Raw genomic sequence first — 19,342 nt, forward strand, 5'->3', positions numbered from 1 at the left:
CAGTGGAAGTGTGAAGTCTTAACCACTGGACCGCCAGGGAAGTCCCATGATTACACAGCTCTTGATAGCTAATTGGCAAGTCATTATTTAACAACATCATTTGATTCTAACTTACCAGGCTTATCAGTTAGAAAAAAGAAGAAATTTAGATGTTTAAAATTTCCTACTTAAGATTTAAGATATTTTTAGAACTTATTTTGTGGCTACTACTCCTTAATAGCTTGTTGTATGTGTTTATTAACTTTATATAAAAATACTTCTGTTTATGTTTCCTATTCTTTATTTCTTTTGTTTACCTGTATAGGATCAGTTGGTAAAAGAAGATAACATTGATGCAGTAGGTAAAAAACTGCAAGAGTATCACTCTCAGTATCAGGAAAAGAGTAAAGAGTATGACAGGCTATATGAAGAATATACCAGAACATCCCAGGTTAGTATATTTTTGTTGTTTAGGCCAATAAGTATGCAATAAGTATTATAGTTATATCGGATTTTCTATAATTTTATAATTTTCTATAATTCACCTGACAATCTTTAGCTGTCTTAATATCTTTTTTTAATTTAAAAAGTTTTTAAATTTATTTTTTATTGATGTATAGTTGATTTACATATATAAATTCTTATATATATTTATATATAAAAATTATTTTTCAGATTCTTTTCCATTATAGGTTATTACAAGAAATTGAATATAGTTCCCTGTGCTATACAGTAGGACCTTGTTGTTTAAGCTATCTTAATATCTTTTTGTTTTTAATTGAAGTATCCTTGATTTACAATGTTGTGTTAGTTTCTGGTGTATAGCAAAGTGATTCAGTTATACATATGTATACGTATTCTTTTTCATATTAATATCTTTTAATATCAAATAAACTGGTTTGAATAATACCAACTTATTATTGAATAAGTTTTCAATAGGGTATAAACACTGTGCTCCTATACATCTTTATTCCTCCCCCTTTATATTGTTACTACCACTGATTACATTTTTATACATTGCCAATTAGCATAGATTTATAATTATTGTTTTATGCATTTGTCCTTTAAATCATATAGGCTTTTATATTTACTTATCCAGTTACCTTTACCAGTATTCTTTATTTCTTCATGTAGCTTTTTTTTTTTTTTAATATTTATTTGGCTGCACCAGGTCTTAGTTGCGGTACGCGGGATCTTCGTTGCCTCATGTGGGATCTTAGTTGCAGCACATGGGATCTAGTTCCCTGACTAGGGATCAAACCCGGGCTCCCTGCACTGGGAACTCGGAGTCTTAGCCACTGGACCATCAGGGAAGTCCCTCTTCATGTAGCTTTGAGTTACTGTCTAGTGTCCTTTCATTTCACCCTGAAGGAGTCTCTTGAGCATTTCTTGTAGGGCAAGTCTAGTGGTAACAAACTCCTTCAACTTTTGTTTATCTGGGCATATCTTAATTTCTCCTCCTTCATTCTTGAAGGACAGTACTGCTGGCTATAGAATTTTTGGTTGATGGTTTTTTTTTTTCTCTCAGGGCTTTAAATATGCCTACCCACTGCCTTCTGGCCTCCATGTTTCAGATGAGAAATCAGCTATTAATTTTATTGGGGGTCATTTGTATATGACAGGTTGCTTCTCTCTTGCTGCTTTCAAAATTCTCTCTTTGTGTTTTGACAATTTGACTATAATGTGAAATACTTGTTTTTTTTATATCTTTGTCTATAGTTTATAATTGTTAACTGTGAAGGGTATTCCAGTCTTACTGTGCTTCATGGTACCTTGTTTTAACCCTAGAATTAATGTTCTTGATTTCTCAGCCCCAAAGCCCTTGATCTTATTTCTAAGCTAGTGTCTGTGGTGGGCAGTGTAAAGGTAGAGACTGCACCAGGAACCTCAGGACTGGAGGAGTTTATTAGGGAATATTGGCCTGTGAGGATTGTAGGTTAGGTATGAGATATAGTGCTGATTGGGGAAAGGTGTGGGATTACAGTGGCCAGAATTGCTGTAATGGTCCATTTTTCTATGTGAGATGTTTGATTTCATTTTATTTTCAGGTTTTCTTTTATTAGTTAATTAGTTATTCAGAATGATTTTAATAACTTTTTTTCCCTTTTCTGATACTTGTGTCTGTGGTGTGCCTGTGTGTATATGCTTTTTTTTACACTGCAAATTTCAGCTTTTCTGTATTCCTTTACCTCTTCTAGGTGCATTATCTGTGATGAGGCTAGTGTTTGAGTTAGAATGGGGAAAAAGTTACTGAGGAATCAACATATGTGGTCAACATTAGGGGATGGTGAAATTATCATACATATAATAGAAGGTTATACAGCTATTAGAATAGTTTTCAGAAATTATTTTAAAACTTCTTGATTTTTAAAGAGTGAAAAAGTTATGTAAATATATATGTTAAATTCAATATAAATGTTGCTGAATTCTATGAATTATATCACACAACGTAAAAGTCCCTATTCCCCAGAGGCAACTGCTGTTATTAAGTGCTTCTTAGGAATTCCTGATGACCTGAGAAATGCTAATGATGTAGTTTCAGGTAAAGGAGACAGCATTTAGAATTGTGTGTACATGATTTCAGCTGTGGGTGTACCTACTCACCTGAAGGGAGAAGACTTTATAAAAATATTCTGGGATGTTTTGGGGATAGAATTAGAGAGATTTGGGGAAAATACAGTTAAAATAGAAAGAAGGAAATAATAAAAAAATAATATGCATGTATTATTCTATAACAAAAATGGCATTTCTTCTTTTTAAAACAAAATGAACACTACCAAACGTAAAATAGATAGCTAGTGGGAAGCAGCTGCATAGCACAGGGAGATCAGCTCGGTGCTTTGTGACCACCTAGAGGGGTGAGATAGGGAGGGTAGGAGGGAGGGAGATGCAAGAGGGAAGAGATATGGGGACATATGTATATGTATAACTGATTCACTTTGTTATAAAGCAGAAACGAACACACCATTGTAAAGCAATTATACTCCAATAAAGATGTTAAAAAAACAAAAAAAATGAAATTATTCTATAACCATCAAAAAAAATAAGGCAGTCTACATTTACTGATTTTGAGTGGTTTCTAAGACATATTAAGTAAAAAAAAAAAAAGTGAGGTACAGAAAAATATATGTGGTAGAGAGAAGCCCGTGCGCTGCAACGGAAGATCCCACATGCTGCAATGAAGATTCCGCTGGCAGCTAAGACCTGATGCAGCCAAATAAATAAATAAATAATTTTTAAAAAGAAAAATATATGTGGTATACTGTCATTTATGGTTAAAAAAAGAATTTGGAAGGTGTTATATATTTATATGTACTCAGAATATCTCTGGTCAAAAACTGACATACTCTCTGGGGAAGGTAATTAAGGCAGTGAGGGTGCAGGAGTAGGGAACTTAATCTTTACTATTCTTTTGTATTGTTTGATTTATTTTTTTTCTCTGTGCATGTATTACCTTTTTAAAAAATATAAAATGAACTGAATTGGAATTTAGGAGATTTATTTTCTAATCCTGGTTATGTTAAAAACTAGTGATGTCCCATGAGAGACATCACTTGTCCATGCTTCAAGTTCCCATCTATAAGATGCAGATACTGGCAACTACAGCTATATTTGAGTGTGAATGTGTGTTTGTGAGAGAGAGAGAGAGAGAGAGAGAATCAGGTATAAAAGGTTAGCACAACCATCCAAAAACATTTATTGAATACCTAGTCTAGGTATGAAACTATATTTGACTCTAGAAATACAGAGGGAGAGATGAGGCCCTATTTTGTAAAAGTGCAAAGTGCTCTGACAATATTTGTTAAATATAATGTGCATTAGTCAAAATAGCATACTTTAATCCCTTTCCTCTGCATCAAATAAAACTATGATGGGTTACTATAATTGTGTATATTTATTTAAAGGGCAATGTATAACACTATGTTTAATCTCACAAAAACATTGAGTAAAAGATTCAAAAGAATATATATATAATATGAGTGTATTCTATAAGGTACAAAACCAAGCAAATGTTAACTTTTTAATTTTGGCTGTGAGCATAAAGTGGTAAAACCATAAAGAATAACAAGGAAATGATCATCATAAAGGGCAGGATAATGTTATCACCAAGGCAGGGAAGGTAGAGTGGGAAAAGGCAGGGAGTTGTGATCCAGAAAGCATACACAGGGAATTTCTGGGGTGCTGGTAGTGGATGTTCATTTTATAATAACTTGTTAAGCTGTGTATTTTTTATGTACTTTACTGTTATGTTATATCTCGTGCTAAAAAATGATAAACATTAAAAACCCATGGCTGTATGCAAAAACAATGTGACTATTTCTATAGATCAGAGGTGGAAGAGAAACCCATAATAAATAATCATAAATGGAACTTTTGGATCTGGAAATAAGCAGAGACAGCTGAGAGCTTGACCTCCCTGGTAGTTCCTTCTCAGTCTTCTTTGCTGATTTCTCCTCTTTGACCATTGTTCTATTCTCCTTTCTGGATAGTCATTCACTCTCTGGTGTGATCTCAAAGAGTCTCATGGCCTTTACATACACCTATATGTCAGTAACTCCCAAAATTCTATCTCTGGTTCTTCTGACTTCTTTTAACTCTAGACTCATATATTCAACTGCCTATTCAACAGCCCCACTTGGATGTTTAAGTAGATATCTCAAGCTTAACATATCCAAAATTGAACTCTGATATTCCACGTCAAGGCTGTTCTACCCTTTGCTTTCCCCATCTCAGATGAGAATTATAATATTCTTCTTACTCAGGTCAAACGCCCTGAAGTCTCTTTCTTTTACATGTTGCGTCCAGTCCATCAGGCATTCCTGTTGACTTTACCTTTAGAATATACCCAGAATCCTACTCCTTCTCACCACATCCATTGCTAATACCTTGATCTAAGCCACTGTCAGTCATTTATCACAGAAACCTCCGAACTGGTCTTCTTGCCCTTATCTATACTCCCCTTGCCCTGGTCAGTTCTCAACATAGCAGCTAGGTGATACTTGTAAAACATAGGTAAGATCATAGCACTCCTTTGTTTGAGACCCACCTCTGGTTCCACGTTTTACATAGAGTGAAAGCCAGAGTTCTCTCTACAATGCCAGTATGATCTGTGTCCCTCTTTCTCTCTGACCTCATTTCTTATAACTCTCTTCCCCACTATACTTCAGCCACACTAGCCTCCTTGTGGCTCCGCGAATATACTAGACCTGCTGCCTATCTTTGAGTCTTTGCACCAGCCATTTCCTTGCCTGAAACACTTTCCCCCGAGATAGGCACCTGGCCAACCACCTCACCACCTTCAAGGCTTTGCTCAAATGTTGTCATCTCAGCGAGGCTCACTTGACCACTTTATTTGAAATTCCAGCTCACATTTCACTTCTCCTTTCCCACTCTACTTTTCTTTTTCCGTAATACTTCTTACCTTCTAAAAAACTATGTAATTTATTTACTTGTTCTATTATTTATTGTCTGTATAACCCCCTAAACTATAAGTTCCAGGAGGGCAGAAATCTTTAAGTTTGTTTACTTACATATCCCAAATGCTTCAAATAATGCCTGGCGTATAGTTAGTGTTCAATTATTTGTTGAATGAATTTATGCAAGATAATGAACCAAAGCACTCCACCCTTGTCAAGGGTGTGAAGTCAGACTCATGGTATGGACTGGAATCTTGGGGAGGGCTAACCCTCCTGTGAATGGAGGCAAGAAAAAATGGCCTCTATTGCATATGGCTTTGGTTTGTGTAGAGCTGCATTTCTGCTTTCTTGTCATGATTGGAGAAAGCAGAGAAAGCTCCACGTGCTGCACACATGCCCAGTAATATGGGGGCTTTAACAGCAGAATATGAGTTCTGGGCAGCTAAGAGACTGGGTTCTGGAATTGGAATCCCTGGTTGGGGAGCTGGGAATGGGGGTGGATGGAAGCAACCAAAAAAGCCACGAGGTCAAAGCTAGAAGAGGGCTAATTCCTCCGTGTGAGAATTGACAGCAACACCTGAGATGGGGCTGAGCGGAGAAGAGCCTTGGAGGCTTAATGCTTTGGGAGGTAGAGGAAGAGAGGGCGGGATCCAAAGGGATCCAGTGATTAGCAGTTTAGGAGATGTGCTGGGACAATGAGTGTTAAAGGGAGATTAAAGAATTGACCTCTGTTTGTGTCATAGTGTTTCTAAGTGTTATAGACCTTCCCTGTTTTTTTCTGTGAAATCTTAGATACAATCTAGATTGCTTTAATGTAATCGAATTCTTCCCAGTGAATGGGAAGAGATGGTGTATCCTGAATCAGAGTTGGCACAGGGTGAGAATAGGCTGTATGTGGGGATATTTGGCATCCGGATTACATATAATTAGGAGGCAAAGTGATAGGATTTAGCGATGGTTTGGGATTAGAGACAGGAATTCAGCAATGAGATCATTGGTGACCTTGGAAAGAGCAGTCTCTGTGGAATGGTGAGTACAGAAGCCAGAATAGGGCGAGTTGCAGTATGAATGAGAGATGAGGAAAGAGAGAGAACCCATATAAACAACTTTTTTAAGAAGCTTAACTGTGACTGGAAGAGAAATTAAGGTTAAGGAACTTTTCTTTTTCAAAGTGGTGTTACTTGAACTTGTGTGTATGCCGATGAGAAGGAACCTTAAACTGGTGGAGTGAATGCTGTAAGAGGGGCTAGTTGATGTGATGAGATGAAGTGCCTGAGAAAGGAAAAGGAGGTGAGACCCAGAGCACATGTAGGTAAAAGAGAAGAGAAGGAGAGCAGGTATAAATAAAGGTAGGGTTACAGTTTCGGTGGTAGGTATAATGGCGTTGTTTGAGGGGGAGCTGCTGCTTTGGCAGCAGCACCAAATACTTTTTCCTTTGCTGCCCTACCTACCAACACACACAACAGTGTCAGTAAAGTCAAGTTTTTGGTGTTTCCTTTGAAGATACAGGGCCAGAACTTTTAATAGGTAATTTCTAACCTTGCAAGGGAGCCACGACTATAATTTGAGAGTTGTAGAATTTGAGAGTTGTAGAATTTATAGCTAGATATTTAGATACGGGCATTACAATAAGTTTACAATACTATTTGAGATAATGTATGATATAACCTCAGCTGTATGAAACATCACAAGGTTCTAGTGTCCCATATCTGCTAATCCCCTTATGTTCCAGCCCTACCGAGCAATTGCTGATCCCTAACATCCACTATTATTTCATGTATATGTCATGCCATGCCTTCTATGTGCAATGCTGAATTTTCTTCTCAGTTAAGACCTAGCTCAGATGTTGCCTCGTCCATGAAGTCTCTGTAAAGCAGTAAGTAACTTTATTGCCCCACTTTATTGCCTCTATCGTGACATGAAACAAAACCTTATAAAAGTTCAGGAATCTATTTTGCCTGTATATTCTGAATCCTGGAGGGCAGGCCCCATGTTTTATGAATCTCTTTAACACCAGGTGGTACTTTCTAAACAGTGGATTCTCAATAATCATTTGTTGAAATTAATCATTGCTAAATAGTTGAATTATCCCATAAGCACCAAAACTTTTAAAATTGTAAACATTCAGGATTGCAATCTTTCTAGATCTTTACACATATTTCTTGATTTTCTAAAGTAAGTTGAACAAAATTTAACCCTCTTTGAAGATTTTAGGAGAATCATGATTCAGAAGCTAAAGTGTACAAATATATTCAGAGCTCATTGGAATGCGGAGGACCACTTACCCTATGTGGTGAACAATGTGAACGGCTTAGCCTCCTGGGCTTCTGTTAGCCTCCTGGGCTTCTGTTTTGTGGAGTTTTTAGTTTTTCATATTATTCTGCATCTCGTTTTAGCAGCTATTCTTCCCCTTTGCATTTTCTGCTTCTAATTAGATTAATCTACTAATGAATCTGTTTAGAAAACGCCATGCTTTAGAAATGAAAGTAAGTATAAGTAGACTCTATAGGGCTCTTCTGGAAATAAGGCTTTGCATGTTGGTGCATGAACTCCTCTGCTCTGTCTCTTCACTCGTTCAGCACCTTTTGGGGGTCAGCACTACATTAGTTACAAAGGCAGAACTTTATCCTTGTCTTCAAGATGTTCAGGGTTAATCTCTCTTAGCAACTCAGAGGGCTTTCTGTGTTTCTCAGCTATATTTCAGGTAATAGTTATTTTTCTTTTATTTTAGGGTTTGAATGATGTATTTTATATACAAGTAATACGGGTAGAAGGGTTTGTTTTGGTCCCCTTAATTTGATATTATATGGAATCGTAACAAGAATTGTAAGATTTGTTTTAAGCCTAAGGTTACAAAAAATACAAAGATAATGAAGTGTGTGTGTTTTCTTTTTTTACAGGAAATACAGATGAAGAGGACTGCAATTGAAGCTTTTAATGAAACAATTAAAATATTTGAAGAGCAGTGTCATACACAAGAACAACATAGCAAAGAATATATTGAGCGATTTCGGAAAGAGGGGAATGAAAAGGAAATTGAACGGTAAATCTACCTAATACCTCCAAGTGCATCAGTGACCCGAGACATCTTTTCTTCTCCAATAATCTCTGACATGTCTGCTTTTACGCCCTCAAACTTGACAGTCCTGCCATATGGAATTACTTGCTGTTCCCACTAATGGCACCAAGCTGAACCTTGTCTCTTCTGTGTTCTTTCTCCGTCCTCCAAAATTGTTGACCCCGGCTCATCCTTTAGGACTCGGTTTAGATACAACTTACTGGAAAATTTTCCCTGACTCCCTAGACTGGTTTAGGGGCTTTTTATCCCCACCCCTGCAGCATCTATCCTGATCCCTAGTGTAACATTTACTGAAAGTCACACTCACTGTATTTTGAGCTTGTTGAGAGTAAGGGTGGTGGCTTATTTTCCCTGATAGCTCCAGCAGGTTTTATGGTGCCTGAGAGTACATAGTGGTGCCCATGGAATATTTGTTGAACTGAAAACCAACGGCAGCAGTCTGACAATTAGTTGAAGGCAGAGCAAGACCATTGGCAGGAAGACCAGCCTGCATGTTGCAGGTGACTGATTGCGTCTTTGTGGTCATCAGGTTAAAAGACGGTGAAGGCCTGAACCAGAGCAATGGCACGAAAGGAGGGGTAGTTACTAGAAATGCTGAGGACTTGGTGCCTGACCAGATCTGGCAGGTGTGGGAGAAGCCAAAGATAATTCCTAGATTTCTGATATTAGTGACTAAGGGATGTGTAATTCACCAAAACGGGAAGTACATCAGGGGAGTTCAGGGTTGGAACCAATGAGTTTTGAAGTTCCTGTGAAAACCCAAATGGAGTTGTCTGAGAGGCAGGCAGCTGGTTATCTGGATTTGGAACTCACAGTACAGAAGGCATTTGGGAGGCCAAAGTGTTGTAGGTGATGGTAACTGCTAAGGATGAGATTACACAGAGAGTGAGAAGCATGAGTATTGGATCTGGCAACTAAAAGAGTATTGGGAACCTTTATCAAAGCAAATTTAGTGGAGTATTAGAAAATGAGCCAAATAACATGGGGCTGAGGAGTGAAAAAGTGGATCATAAAGAAAAATGAATCACATGCAAGGGAAAAGCAAAATTATTTCTCATATTAGCACCAAAGTGTTAGTGAACTTCTGTGTGCCTAAGAATAGTATTAAGTGCTGTGAGGCAGTATAGCTTAATGAATAAAACTGTGGGCTTAAATGCTATATTAACCATTTACTAGCTGTGTGACCTTGAGTGAGTTACTTAACTCTCTGAGCCTGTTTCTTCCTCCATAAAACTGTGGATAAAACCTTGTTGAAATGCTATGAGGACTAAGTGATACACACACACACATTTATGGTAGAGAAAGGTAGGGATGTGTGTGTGTGTGTGTGTGTGTGTGTATCTTGACATATGGTATCAGTAAGTGACAGTTATTACTAATAATGAAGAAATAGAAAAGAACTTGTAGTTTAGTTGCAAAGGGAGTTAAAGTATCATGATGATGTTTTAATAGTAATATAAAACTACATATTATTGAGTGACAAATGAGTAATGTGGACAGTTGTTGCCTTAGGATTCAGAGCACAGCAAAACTTTGTGTGCTGGAAAAGCTTAGGGCCGTCATCTACTGAGTGCTTACCAAGATGTCCCAGGCACAGTTTAGTCCTTTTACATGTATTACCACAATTAATTCACATAGTACCCCAGCTTTACTTGTTCAGTCATGGCTGGATCCAGGGCCCAAACAAGATCATCAGGATTCCCCTCATGCTGTGTCTTTTGGCTCAGTTTTTCTCTGTGTTGGCTTCATCCTCAGGCAGGCTTTCCCTACGAGGTAGCAATATTAGCTGCTGGGAGTCCTAGAATCACATGTTCACAACTTAGTCCCAGTGGAAAGAGAGAATCTCTGTTTACAATATTTCTAGTAAGAGTCCTAGATTTGACTCTCATTGGGTCAGTTTGGGTATTATTCCCATTTCTGAACAAGTCATTGTGGCCTGAGGCAGGGATAGGATGGAATGGAACACTCTTTTTTTTCTTTTTTAATTAATTAATTAATTTATTTTTGGCTGCGTTGGGTCTTCGTTGCTGCGCATGGGCTTTCTCTAGTTTGGGTGAGCAGGGTCTACTCTTCATTGTGGTATGTGGGCTTCTCATTGCCGTGGCTTCTCTTGTTGAGCACAGGCTCTAGGGCGTGCAGGCTTCAGTAGTTGTGGCATGCAGGATTCCATAGTTGTGGCACACAGGCTTAGTTGCTCCAGGGCATGTGGGATCTTCCTGGACCAGGGCTCAAACCCATGTCCTCTGCATTGGCAGGCGGATTCTTAATCACTGCGCCACCAGGAATGGAACACTCTTATTGGCCAGGCTGGGTGGTATGGATGTTCACCTGTGAATCTGAGATGGGGGCAGGGAACATGAGGGTGCTGTTCCCAGAAAAGTAGGAATGGATATGTGCCAGGCAAAAACAGCAGATGTCCACCACACTTCAGGTGTTAGGGCTGTGTTCATACTGTGGAAAGCTCCTGCTTGGTTCGTGTTTTAGCCTTAATATGTCAAATATTTTCACAGAATTATGATGAACTATGACAAATTAAAATCACGTCTGGGTGAGATTCATGATAGCAAAATGCGTCTAGAGCAGGATTTGAAGAAACAAGCTTTGGACAACCGGGAAATAGATAAAAAAATGAACAGTATCAAACCTGACCTGATCCAGCTGCGCAAGATCCGAGATCAGCACCTTGTGTGAGTATTCTGGGACTATGTGGGAGGGATCCACCACCACCTGATTCCTACTGTGCTAGAGACCTTAGAGGTAGAAGAAGAGATTTGTCATTGAGAACTGGCCAGTGAGATTGTAAGAACTTAGGACAGCAGTCCTGTTAGTAGTCGCGGTATCAGAGTCTACCTGAAGTCAAGCGTGTGGGGCCAGTCAGAAGGTAAGACTGTAATCCATACAAATGAGCAAAATGGTTGAGTTTTAAAGGTACAGATTCCTTAATGTGTGCCTAAAACACAAAACCCAGAATCTTCGGCTACATAGAAGAACCACAGAAACAGAAATTACCCCTCAAAGGCAAGGGCACTAATAGTGGGGGCCTACAAAGAAGTATACAGAATAGTCCGTTAAAGGGTTCTTATATTTAAGAAATAAGATTCTATATTTAAGTAATAGAAATATTACTGTTGATAGCAGGTATGAAAAATGGCACACCTGAGGAGTGATGGAAAACTGTGATTTAGCTAGATATAGGGATATTATCTAAATATAGATTGAAAGATATATTATCAGAACAAGATGTGTGGATTAAGAGTTTTAGGCCAGATGACTGCTTCATAGAAGGAGAAAATCCATGAGAAAGGAAAATATATTAGGTTTAGTTCTAGGTAATAATAGACTGTTATGTAATATGTTTATGGGTGACTTTCATGCATGTAACACACTCAGTTCAAACTCTTGGCAGGAGGAGACAGAGTAAAGACCTCTGAGGGTTTCTTTGTGTCAGAAAGAGGGAGGGGATAAAATACAAGCTTAGAGGTTGGAACATTGGCTGTTGAGTTTCAGTAGAGGAAAATTTAAGGTGATTGTTTTGGGAGCAAACAATTATAACTACACTATACTGAGTAATTTTTAGTAGCACTCCTCTCTAGAGATCTTTCATTTTGCTACTGTGGCCAAAAAAAGTCAACGAAGTACACATAGCATACAGAAGAGCTTTGGAAGCAAGGCAGGCAGGTGCCCTTGTGTAAAAGCAGGATGTGTCTGCTCTTGGAATGCTTATATGGTTTGGGTCATATAATGAAGCTGAAGAAAGGCCCAAGAAGGCTGTGCCATGGACCAAAGGAATGAATGGAAGCACTTCTTTGCCCTGGAAAGTGATGAGAGATGAAGAAACCTACCATTCCTAGGTGCATGACTAAGGGTGGCAAACTAGACCTTGAAAGTTCCTTTAACAAGTTATGTAAGCTAAATATAAGAGAATTTAGCTCTATATTTAGAATTTATCATGAATGATAAGCCATGACCTGCTTGTATCCTGCTAGGATATTTAGGGAGACACACAAAACCATTGCCTCTTTTGGAAGTGTTGCTTCCACTGTCCCATAGTCCATGCTTTGATGTTTCTAACAAAGACAATACTAGGATTGGTAGGCTTGATCTGCTCTAATGCTGAAATTGTACAGTCAGTCCTGAAAGAGACTGGTTGTATTGCTGCGTGATACTGAATATGATCTCTCTTTGGTCCTGTGTTGAAGTTGGAATAGGTTGGAATTCTGCAGCACCCAACGAGAGACTGTCATTAGTTTATCAGGTCCCTTTTGCGTGTGGACATTTCCCTGACTTCCCACTGTATAGCCCATAAGGATTTTTTGAGATTTTCTGCTGAGATTCCAATGTACTGTTTCTAGAATATTCTTGAATGCCTAAATGCAGAATTTCATTTCTTAAATATAGAATAAAATATTTCTTAAATATAAAATCCTTTATTTATTTTTACTTTATTTTTAGTTTTTGGCCATGCCATGTGGCTTGCGGGATCTTAGTTCTCCAGTCAGGCCCCACGGCAGTGAGAGCGCAAGTCCTAACCACAGGACTGCCAGGGAATTCCCTAAAAGCCTTTAAAATTCCTTTTCAAAAAAAGGAGTTCATTTGCAATTCTTTTTCATCAGGAGCTAGTTTTCATGATTACCATTTACTTTTCTTGGTATTCATAAACCTGAATGCAAAATAAAGAATAATTTGCCATAACACAACTTAGTCTTCCTGACTAATAAACTATGACTTATTGCCACCCTAAAGTAGGCTCTGTGTAGTGTGTGTCAGTCCATCCACAGCTACGCCCAAAGTAACATTATTATCAGTGATTGGATCATCATTAGCAGCTGATCATATTTTATTTGATCATATTTTAAAAAGCTGGGATAAGTACCTGATCAGATAGATGATAAAATATCAGGCTCCAGAAAGATCTCAGGAGACTGAAACTGTGATCCAAATTGAATATCATAGAACTTAATTTGAATAAATGTCATCTTACACATAGCTCCAAAAAGTCAACTTCCTGAAAGTAAAATTGGAGAGGCAAGATGGGGCAGCTGTGTGTATGAGGAATTCTGAAGGATATTATTACTGTGTCAGTAATTGTTCGGTAAAGGTACACATTGTGACTACAAAAGTTAGTTTAATCTTACATTAAAATGTATCCTAAATAAGCCATTAAAAGTCCCATTCTCTTATGCTGGGTAAACACTCCTTGAGTACAGGAAGCCATCTCTTTATCTGAGGATAATAGATCCTGGAAAAAAAAGTCCACTTAAAGTTAATCCATTTCAAAAAAAACACCGCTAATCCATTTCAAAGGGTGTGCTGGAATTTTCCATTTGCCCTCTCAGTTTCTACTCTTCATCTTTCTCTACCCTGCTCTGTGCCTAAGAAAACGGATCTATTTGCCCTCTGGCTTCTAATTAGTTTTGGCCATTTGGAGGCACTGGCAGGAGATGAGAGGGCAGGAGGAGAGTGAAGTAAGAATATTTATTTTCTGGCTTCCTCTCTGTGTGATCACAGTGAGTTGGCTGTGTCCTCATTCTCTACCAAAGGTGGCACTCTCCATACGATACTCTCTGGGTTCAAGTCACTGCTGTCTCCAACTGATTCTTCAGTTCTAGGAGAGGTTATGTCTTCCCACTACTGCTAGCCCCAGGGAGTTTCTCTAAAACATCTCAAGACCTTTGTAAATAGTAAACTCTCCTCAACTACCAGTTTGACTGTGCCTTCTGCTTCTAGCCAAGGCCCTAACTGATACAAATTAGGCGAAATGTCATAGTATGAAATGTCATAGTACACAGTAAACAAAATGATAGTTTGATGAGGGATTTTATGTTGAAGATAAAATTGAACATAAAGAAAATAAGTTCATCCTATGTGAACTGAATTTATGTTGTAACTTCAACTTCATATCTTTTTTAGAATAAACAAAGAAAAAAACCTCACAGTTAGTGACAGAATGAGAATTGGATGTCAGGTCTTTGATGCTTTGTTCGGGTTTTCCCCCTAGAATGTACTGTTTTATATGTGGCATTACTCAATAACAGTAAGTTAAATATGAATTAACATGCTAAATTTACTTGAGCTTTTTAAAAATCATTTTTAGAAGCTAGTCAGTTCCTGGCATTGTTATTAGATGTTTAAGGAGTCAGAACTATATAGTAGTATTTGAAATGGACTTTTGGGAGATTAGAAAAGTTGCCTGTGTCAGAAGGCAGAGACCATCATAGATGGAGCGTGAACCAAAATATTCTTCTCTTTCGCCTGGATTTTCCTGGGTGTCTTAACTTCCTTGTGGCAGAAAGGGAAGCTCAGTTTACAGAGGTTGGTGGTTTACAAGAAAATGAGGACTCAAAAGAAAATGTGGTGTAGTTTGTTCATTTTAAGCCTTTTACCCAGTGTGCTTGTCTCTTTATTTAATAAAGGAAAGATCAGTTCTTCAAGGATAGAAAACTTTGGATGTTAAGAGTGCTTAGAGGAGGGTATCTGGATATTTTGCTAAGAGAAGTGATAGTGTAGGATGGGGTTTGTTACTAAATAAATTCTATCAAGATCATATGTTAGTTGTTTTCCAGTTTCACTAAGCATACAAAATGAAATCCAGGTTAACTGAAGAACATGTCTCATTGAGAAAGGCTGTGTAATCTGTCTTAAAATAACTTTAAAATTAGGTGCGATGCCAAGTTATCTAGTGTACTTGGGGTCAGAGGGAGATACAAGATGACCTTGGAGTTGACCCTGAAGACTTTGTTAAAAGTGGCCCACCTACAGATATTTACTGACTATTTATTGAATATCTACCATGTGCTGGCACTGTTTTCAGCATTTGGAATAGCCATGAGCAGGACAGATCCCTTTCTTTAAAGCAGCTTACATTTTAGCTGGGGAGACAAACATAACCAAGTGAAAATAGTGAATTTCAGGGAGTTTCCTGGTGGTCCAGTGGTTAGGACTCAGCGCTTTCACTACTGTGGCCCGGGTTCAATCCCTGGTTGGGGACTAAGATCCCACAAGCCGCGCAGCGTGGCCAAAAAAAAAAAAAAAAAAAAAAACCCATTAAAAAAATGAATTGCAGGCAAGTACTATGAAGATGATAAAATAAAGAAAAGTGTAGAGTGACTGGTGGACTGCCTTAGTTGGGACAATTTAGGGTAGTCTTCCCTGAGATGTTTATGATGACACCTGAATGATCAGGGGCCTGGTTGGAGGATGGTGATGAATGAAAGAGTTTTTATACTCCACTGAAGTTTCAGGCCATCATCCATCTCAGCGGAACGAGATGAAATGGTTTATTTCATTTTACATCTAAAATGTTGGTATATTTTGAAATACTGTGATTTACCTGGTGATGAAGTAGATTTGTATTAATTACTCAGATTGCCACCCGGAATTTCTTGTGGCTTGCTTAGGTGCAAAAATAGACCTTGAAATTCTGTTTTAGAATTTAACTCAAGTTAGTAGTAGGCCAGTGAGGGATTGCATACTCTGGTTTAGTGGAGATTGCAAACGTGACACCATGCTCACCTAACTAATGATTTCAGAAACAAGTGTCCCATTGTGTTTGAGTGCAAGTATATGTGTGCTTGTGGTTATATAACCTTCTAGAAAAGGAAAGTGAAAAGTGAGAGAAGTGCCTAATTTCAAGTAGCTTTCTGTGTTTCTGCCTTTTTGCAAAAAGTTGAAGGAAAAGTAATGGAGAAACAAGTTTAGGGAAATCTCTGGCCATTCTTAGTGGGACTGGGGAAAATAAGTTCCTGGACCCTGGAAGTTTGTCCAGGCAGAGTTTGCACAGACACTGACACTGGTGTCTTCCCTCTGGCAGGTGGCTCAATCACAAAGGAGTAAGACAGAAGCGCCTAAATGCCTGGCTGGGAATCAAGAATGAGGATGCTGCTGAGTAAGTTCTCTCTGTACCTTTCTGTCAGAGGGCTTTGTTTCCAGGATAAGACATGGGACTTCTTAATACCTACTGAGTGCTGGTTCTCTTTGTTACTTGAGGACATTTGAATCAAGAACTTTGCACCTCTTTAAATTGAATTGCCTCAAGAATACCCTATAGGCACTTGAGTTCAAAGACCTGATGAACCATATGAAACCTGGATGCTTAAGCATTGCTCATTCAGACATTCATGTGTCAGGTTATTGGATGAAACATGTGAATTCTGTGCTTTCTGCATAATAGCAAATAATAAAGCTGTTAAAAAAAATCCAACTAATTGCAATTCCACTGTCATTTTGTGGTTTAAGATTTAGAAGAGAGTGTTATTCGTGAATTTGCTTTTAGATATAAGTAAACTGATCGTTAGAATAATATTTTAACATTTAATTTTTAGGACCTATTTTATCAATGAGGAAGATGAAAACCTGCCCCATTATGATGAGAAAACCTGGTTTGTTGAGGATATCAATCGAGTACAAGCAGAGGACTTGCTTTATGGGAAACCTGATGGTGCATTCTTAATTCGTGAGAGTAGCAAGAAAGGATGTTATGCTTGCTCTGTGGTGTAAGTCTTCTCTGGGGGTATAACCTTTTGAAAACTTCCTCATTGATTAATAGAAAATCAACCCCTCCTAAAGTTCAGATCAAATTAGTTGAAGTACAATAAAATGAGGAACCATGGCTTAGACCATTAATATTAGTACAAAGAAAACCGTTAGTTGCTTTAAGAGAAATACCATCTGAAATTATTTCGGGGATTTTAATTTAAATGGTAAGCAGACTAGGCCCTGCATTGTTGCTATTGGACTTTAGGTATCTGTGAAAAGTAACTTGAGATTTTCAATTGAAAAGATCACTTAATTCTTTAGTAGTCTCCTGCTTGCCTAACTTGGCCTTCATTGTCATACTAAGGAAGGCTTGATTAAACAACTGTTTTTACTTCAGAAGAAAAACTATCTAAAATTTGTACTTAAATAGTATTCTGTTGAGGTTGTGATAGAAAATGTTGGATGTGTTCTGTAAGATGATCTTATGACTTTGTTTGGAAAAGCCTATTTTCCTTTTAATGGAAAGTGAAGTTCTGGGGACAATTAATCATGCCTCAGTGAGATTTTGCCAAAGTGTTGTATATATATTCCTTAAAAAGGCAACTGTTTTCATTGACAAAGACCATACCTAGAGTGGAGGTACAGTATGATGGTCATGAGAGCAAGGTTTGGGGCCAGATATACAGGATTCAGATCCTGACTCTACCACTTACTAGATATGTGACCTAGGGTAAGTTACTTAAACTTTCTTTGCCTAGTTTCCTTATTTGTAAAATAAGGATAATAATAATATCTACTTAAGGGTTTTTAAAGTATTACTCGAGTTAATATATATGATTTAATATACTTTGATCAGTGCTGGAACATAGTAAATAAATGTTATCTACTAATATTATTATGATAATGATGCTGCTGATGGACATGCCAGAAGGCAAAGATGACAAAAATGATTTTGCCCTCAAAGAGGACAAAGTGGTGACGATAGACAAAAGACACTCATATTAACGGAATGCTTAGTGCTTTACATGATCATCTTGTCCTTAGTGGTCTGTCTCTGTCATGCAGTCATAGTTTGAATCCAACTTTACCTGGTTTCAAAGCCCGCATTTTTCTTTTGCACCACACTTTCTTCATTTCACAGTTAAATATCCAAGATAAACAAAATCACTGTGACATAGGTATCACTAGTAGGCTGTGTGCATGAAGAACTAATTCTGATGGAGAAAGAGGGTTGGGAGATTTTGTGGAAGAGGTGGCATTTGAACTGGACTTTGAAAGGATATTGAAAAGTGGGACATCTATGGGCAAAAAGTAAGGCAGGAATTGGATTAGTATTATCCAAAGATAGAGCTACTTGAAACATTTCATTTCTCTCTGACCTGGGCTCAGATACTCAAGTTTATTTGAGTGGAAATGGCAGGAGAAGATGGCTCTTGCAGGATCTGAGATCTTTTAAGAACAATAAAAAGAAGGAAGACAATAAGCCCAGCACATTAGTAGTCCCTCACTCTTATCTAGGTCGTTGGGTGGCAGCCTGTGGGTTAAAGACTTGGCTGGTGGAAAATGCTCCTCAGCAGCTCAGCTAATTCCTGGGAGACCAAGGAGCAGCTTGAGTATCTTGGGGAGCTGTATTCTTTTTCTCCTTCTCCTTCCTTTAGCCACAGACTTCATCAGACCCAAGTCCACAGCAGTGTGGATTTCTGTTGCCTATGAAAACCAACTGCAGTAATATATCATATTGGGGTTCACTTTTGGAGAGATTGGAAGCAAAAGAGTCTGGCATCACAGACTTCCACTTGTTTGTTAGCCACTCCAGCTACAGAAAGCCTGCTTACAGTGATTTCTCAGTTTACTCAGGACATTTGCTGAAGTTAGGGATGTGAATAAGTTCAGTTTTTAAGGAGACTCATAGCAAAATTAAAATGATCATGTAGTAGGAAGTCAAGGCATAAAACTCACTTGTTTTTCCATTTTAATATCTGTAAATGACATTATAAAGAAGCCTAAGAAGAAATTGCTTAACTCTACAGCCTTCTCAGGCTAGAGCCAACAATATATGTGTTTCACTAGGTTAAGGAGTTAGGTAGTGAGCACCTGTGATCCTTATTGTTATTGCCATTTGGGGTAAGAAATTTGATTAGGGATAGAACAATTAGATCAACAAGGAAACAGAAGACTTGAACAACACTATAAAACAACTAGACCTAACAGCCATCTCTAGAACACTCCATCTAACAACAGCAGAATACACATTCTTCTCAAGTGCACATGAAACATTATACAGGCTAGACTCTAGGTTAGGCCACAAGTCTCAATAAATAGGGTTGAAATCATACAAAATATGTTGTCTATACCACAATGGAAAGAAATGAGAAAGTAAAAATAAGGAAAT

At 38.0% G+C, this 19,342-nt stretch overlaps 1 protein-coding gene across 3 annotated transcripts in view; it reads left to right on the forward strand.

Annotated features, from left to right (window-relative positions):
* Nucleotides 1–19,342, forward strand: part of LOC309830945 (phosphatidylinositol 3-kinase regulatory subunit gamma) — a gene marked incomplete at its 5' end in the record, with an annotated part of 81,335 nt that overhangs the window by 57,461 nt on the left and 4,532 nt on the right. The window contains 5 exons of one of the 3 annotated variants that reach the window (XM_082667857.1): nucleotides 305–430; nucleotides 8,297–8,439; nucleotides 10,986–11,162; nucleotides 16,286–16,360; nucleotides 16,797–16,967. In XM_082667857.1, the coding sequence (XP_082523983.1) occupies nucleotides 305–430; nucleotides 8,297–8,439; nucleotides 10,986–11,162; nucleotides 16,286–16,360; nucleotides 16,797–16,967 (692 nt within the window). The remainder of the gene's footprint in view (nucleotides 1–304; nucleotides 431–8,296; nucleotides 8,440–10,985; nucleotides 11,163–16,285; nucleotides 16,361–16,796; nucleotides 16,968–19,342) is intronic. The other 2 variants (XM_082667858.1, XM_082667859.1) reach the window with 2 other exon arrangements.

Source organism: Grampus griseus (genome assembly GCF_964374135.1).
Source record: "Grampus griseus genome assembly, chromosome: 1".
In the NCBI taxonomy this organism is placed as follows: domain Eukaryota; kingdom Metazoa; phylum Chordata; class Mammalia; order Artiodactyla; family Delphinidae; genus Grampus; species Grampus griseus.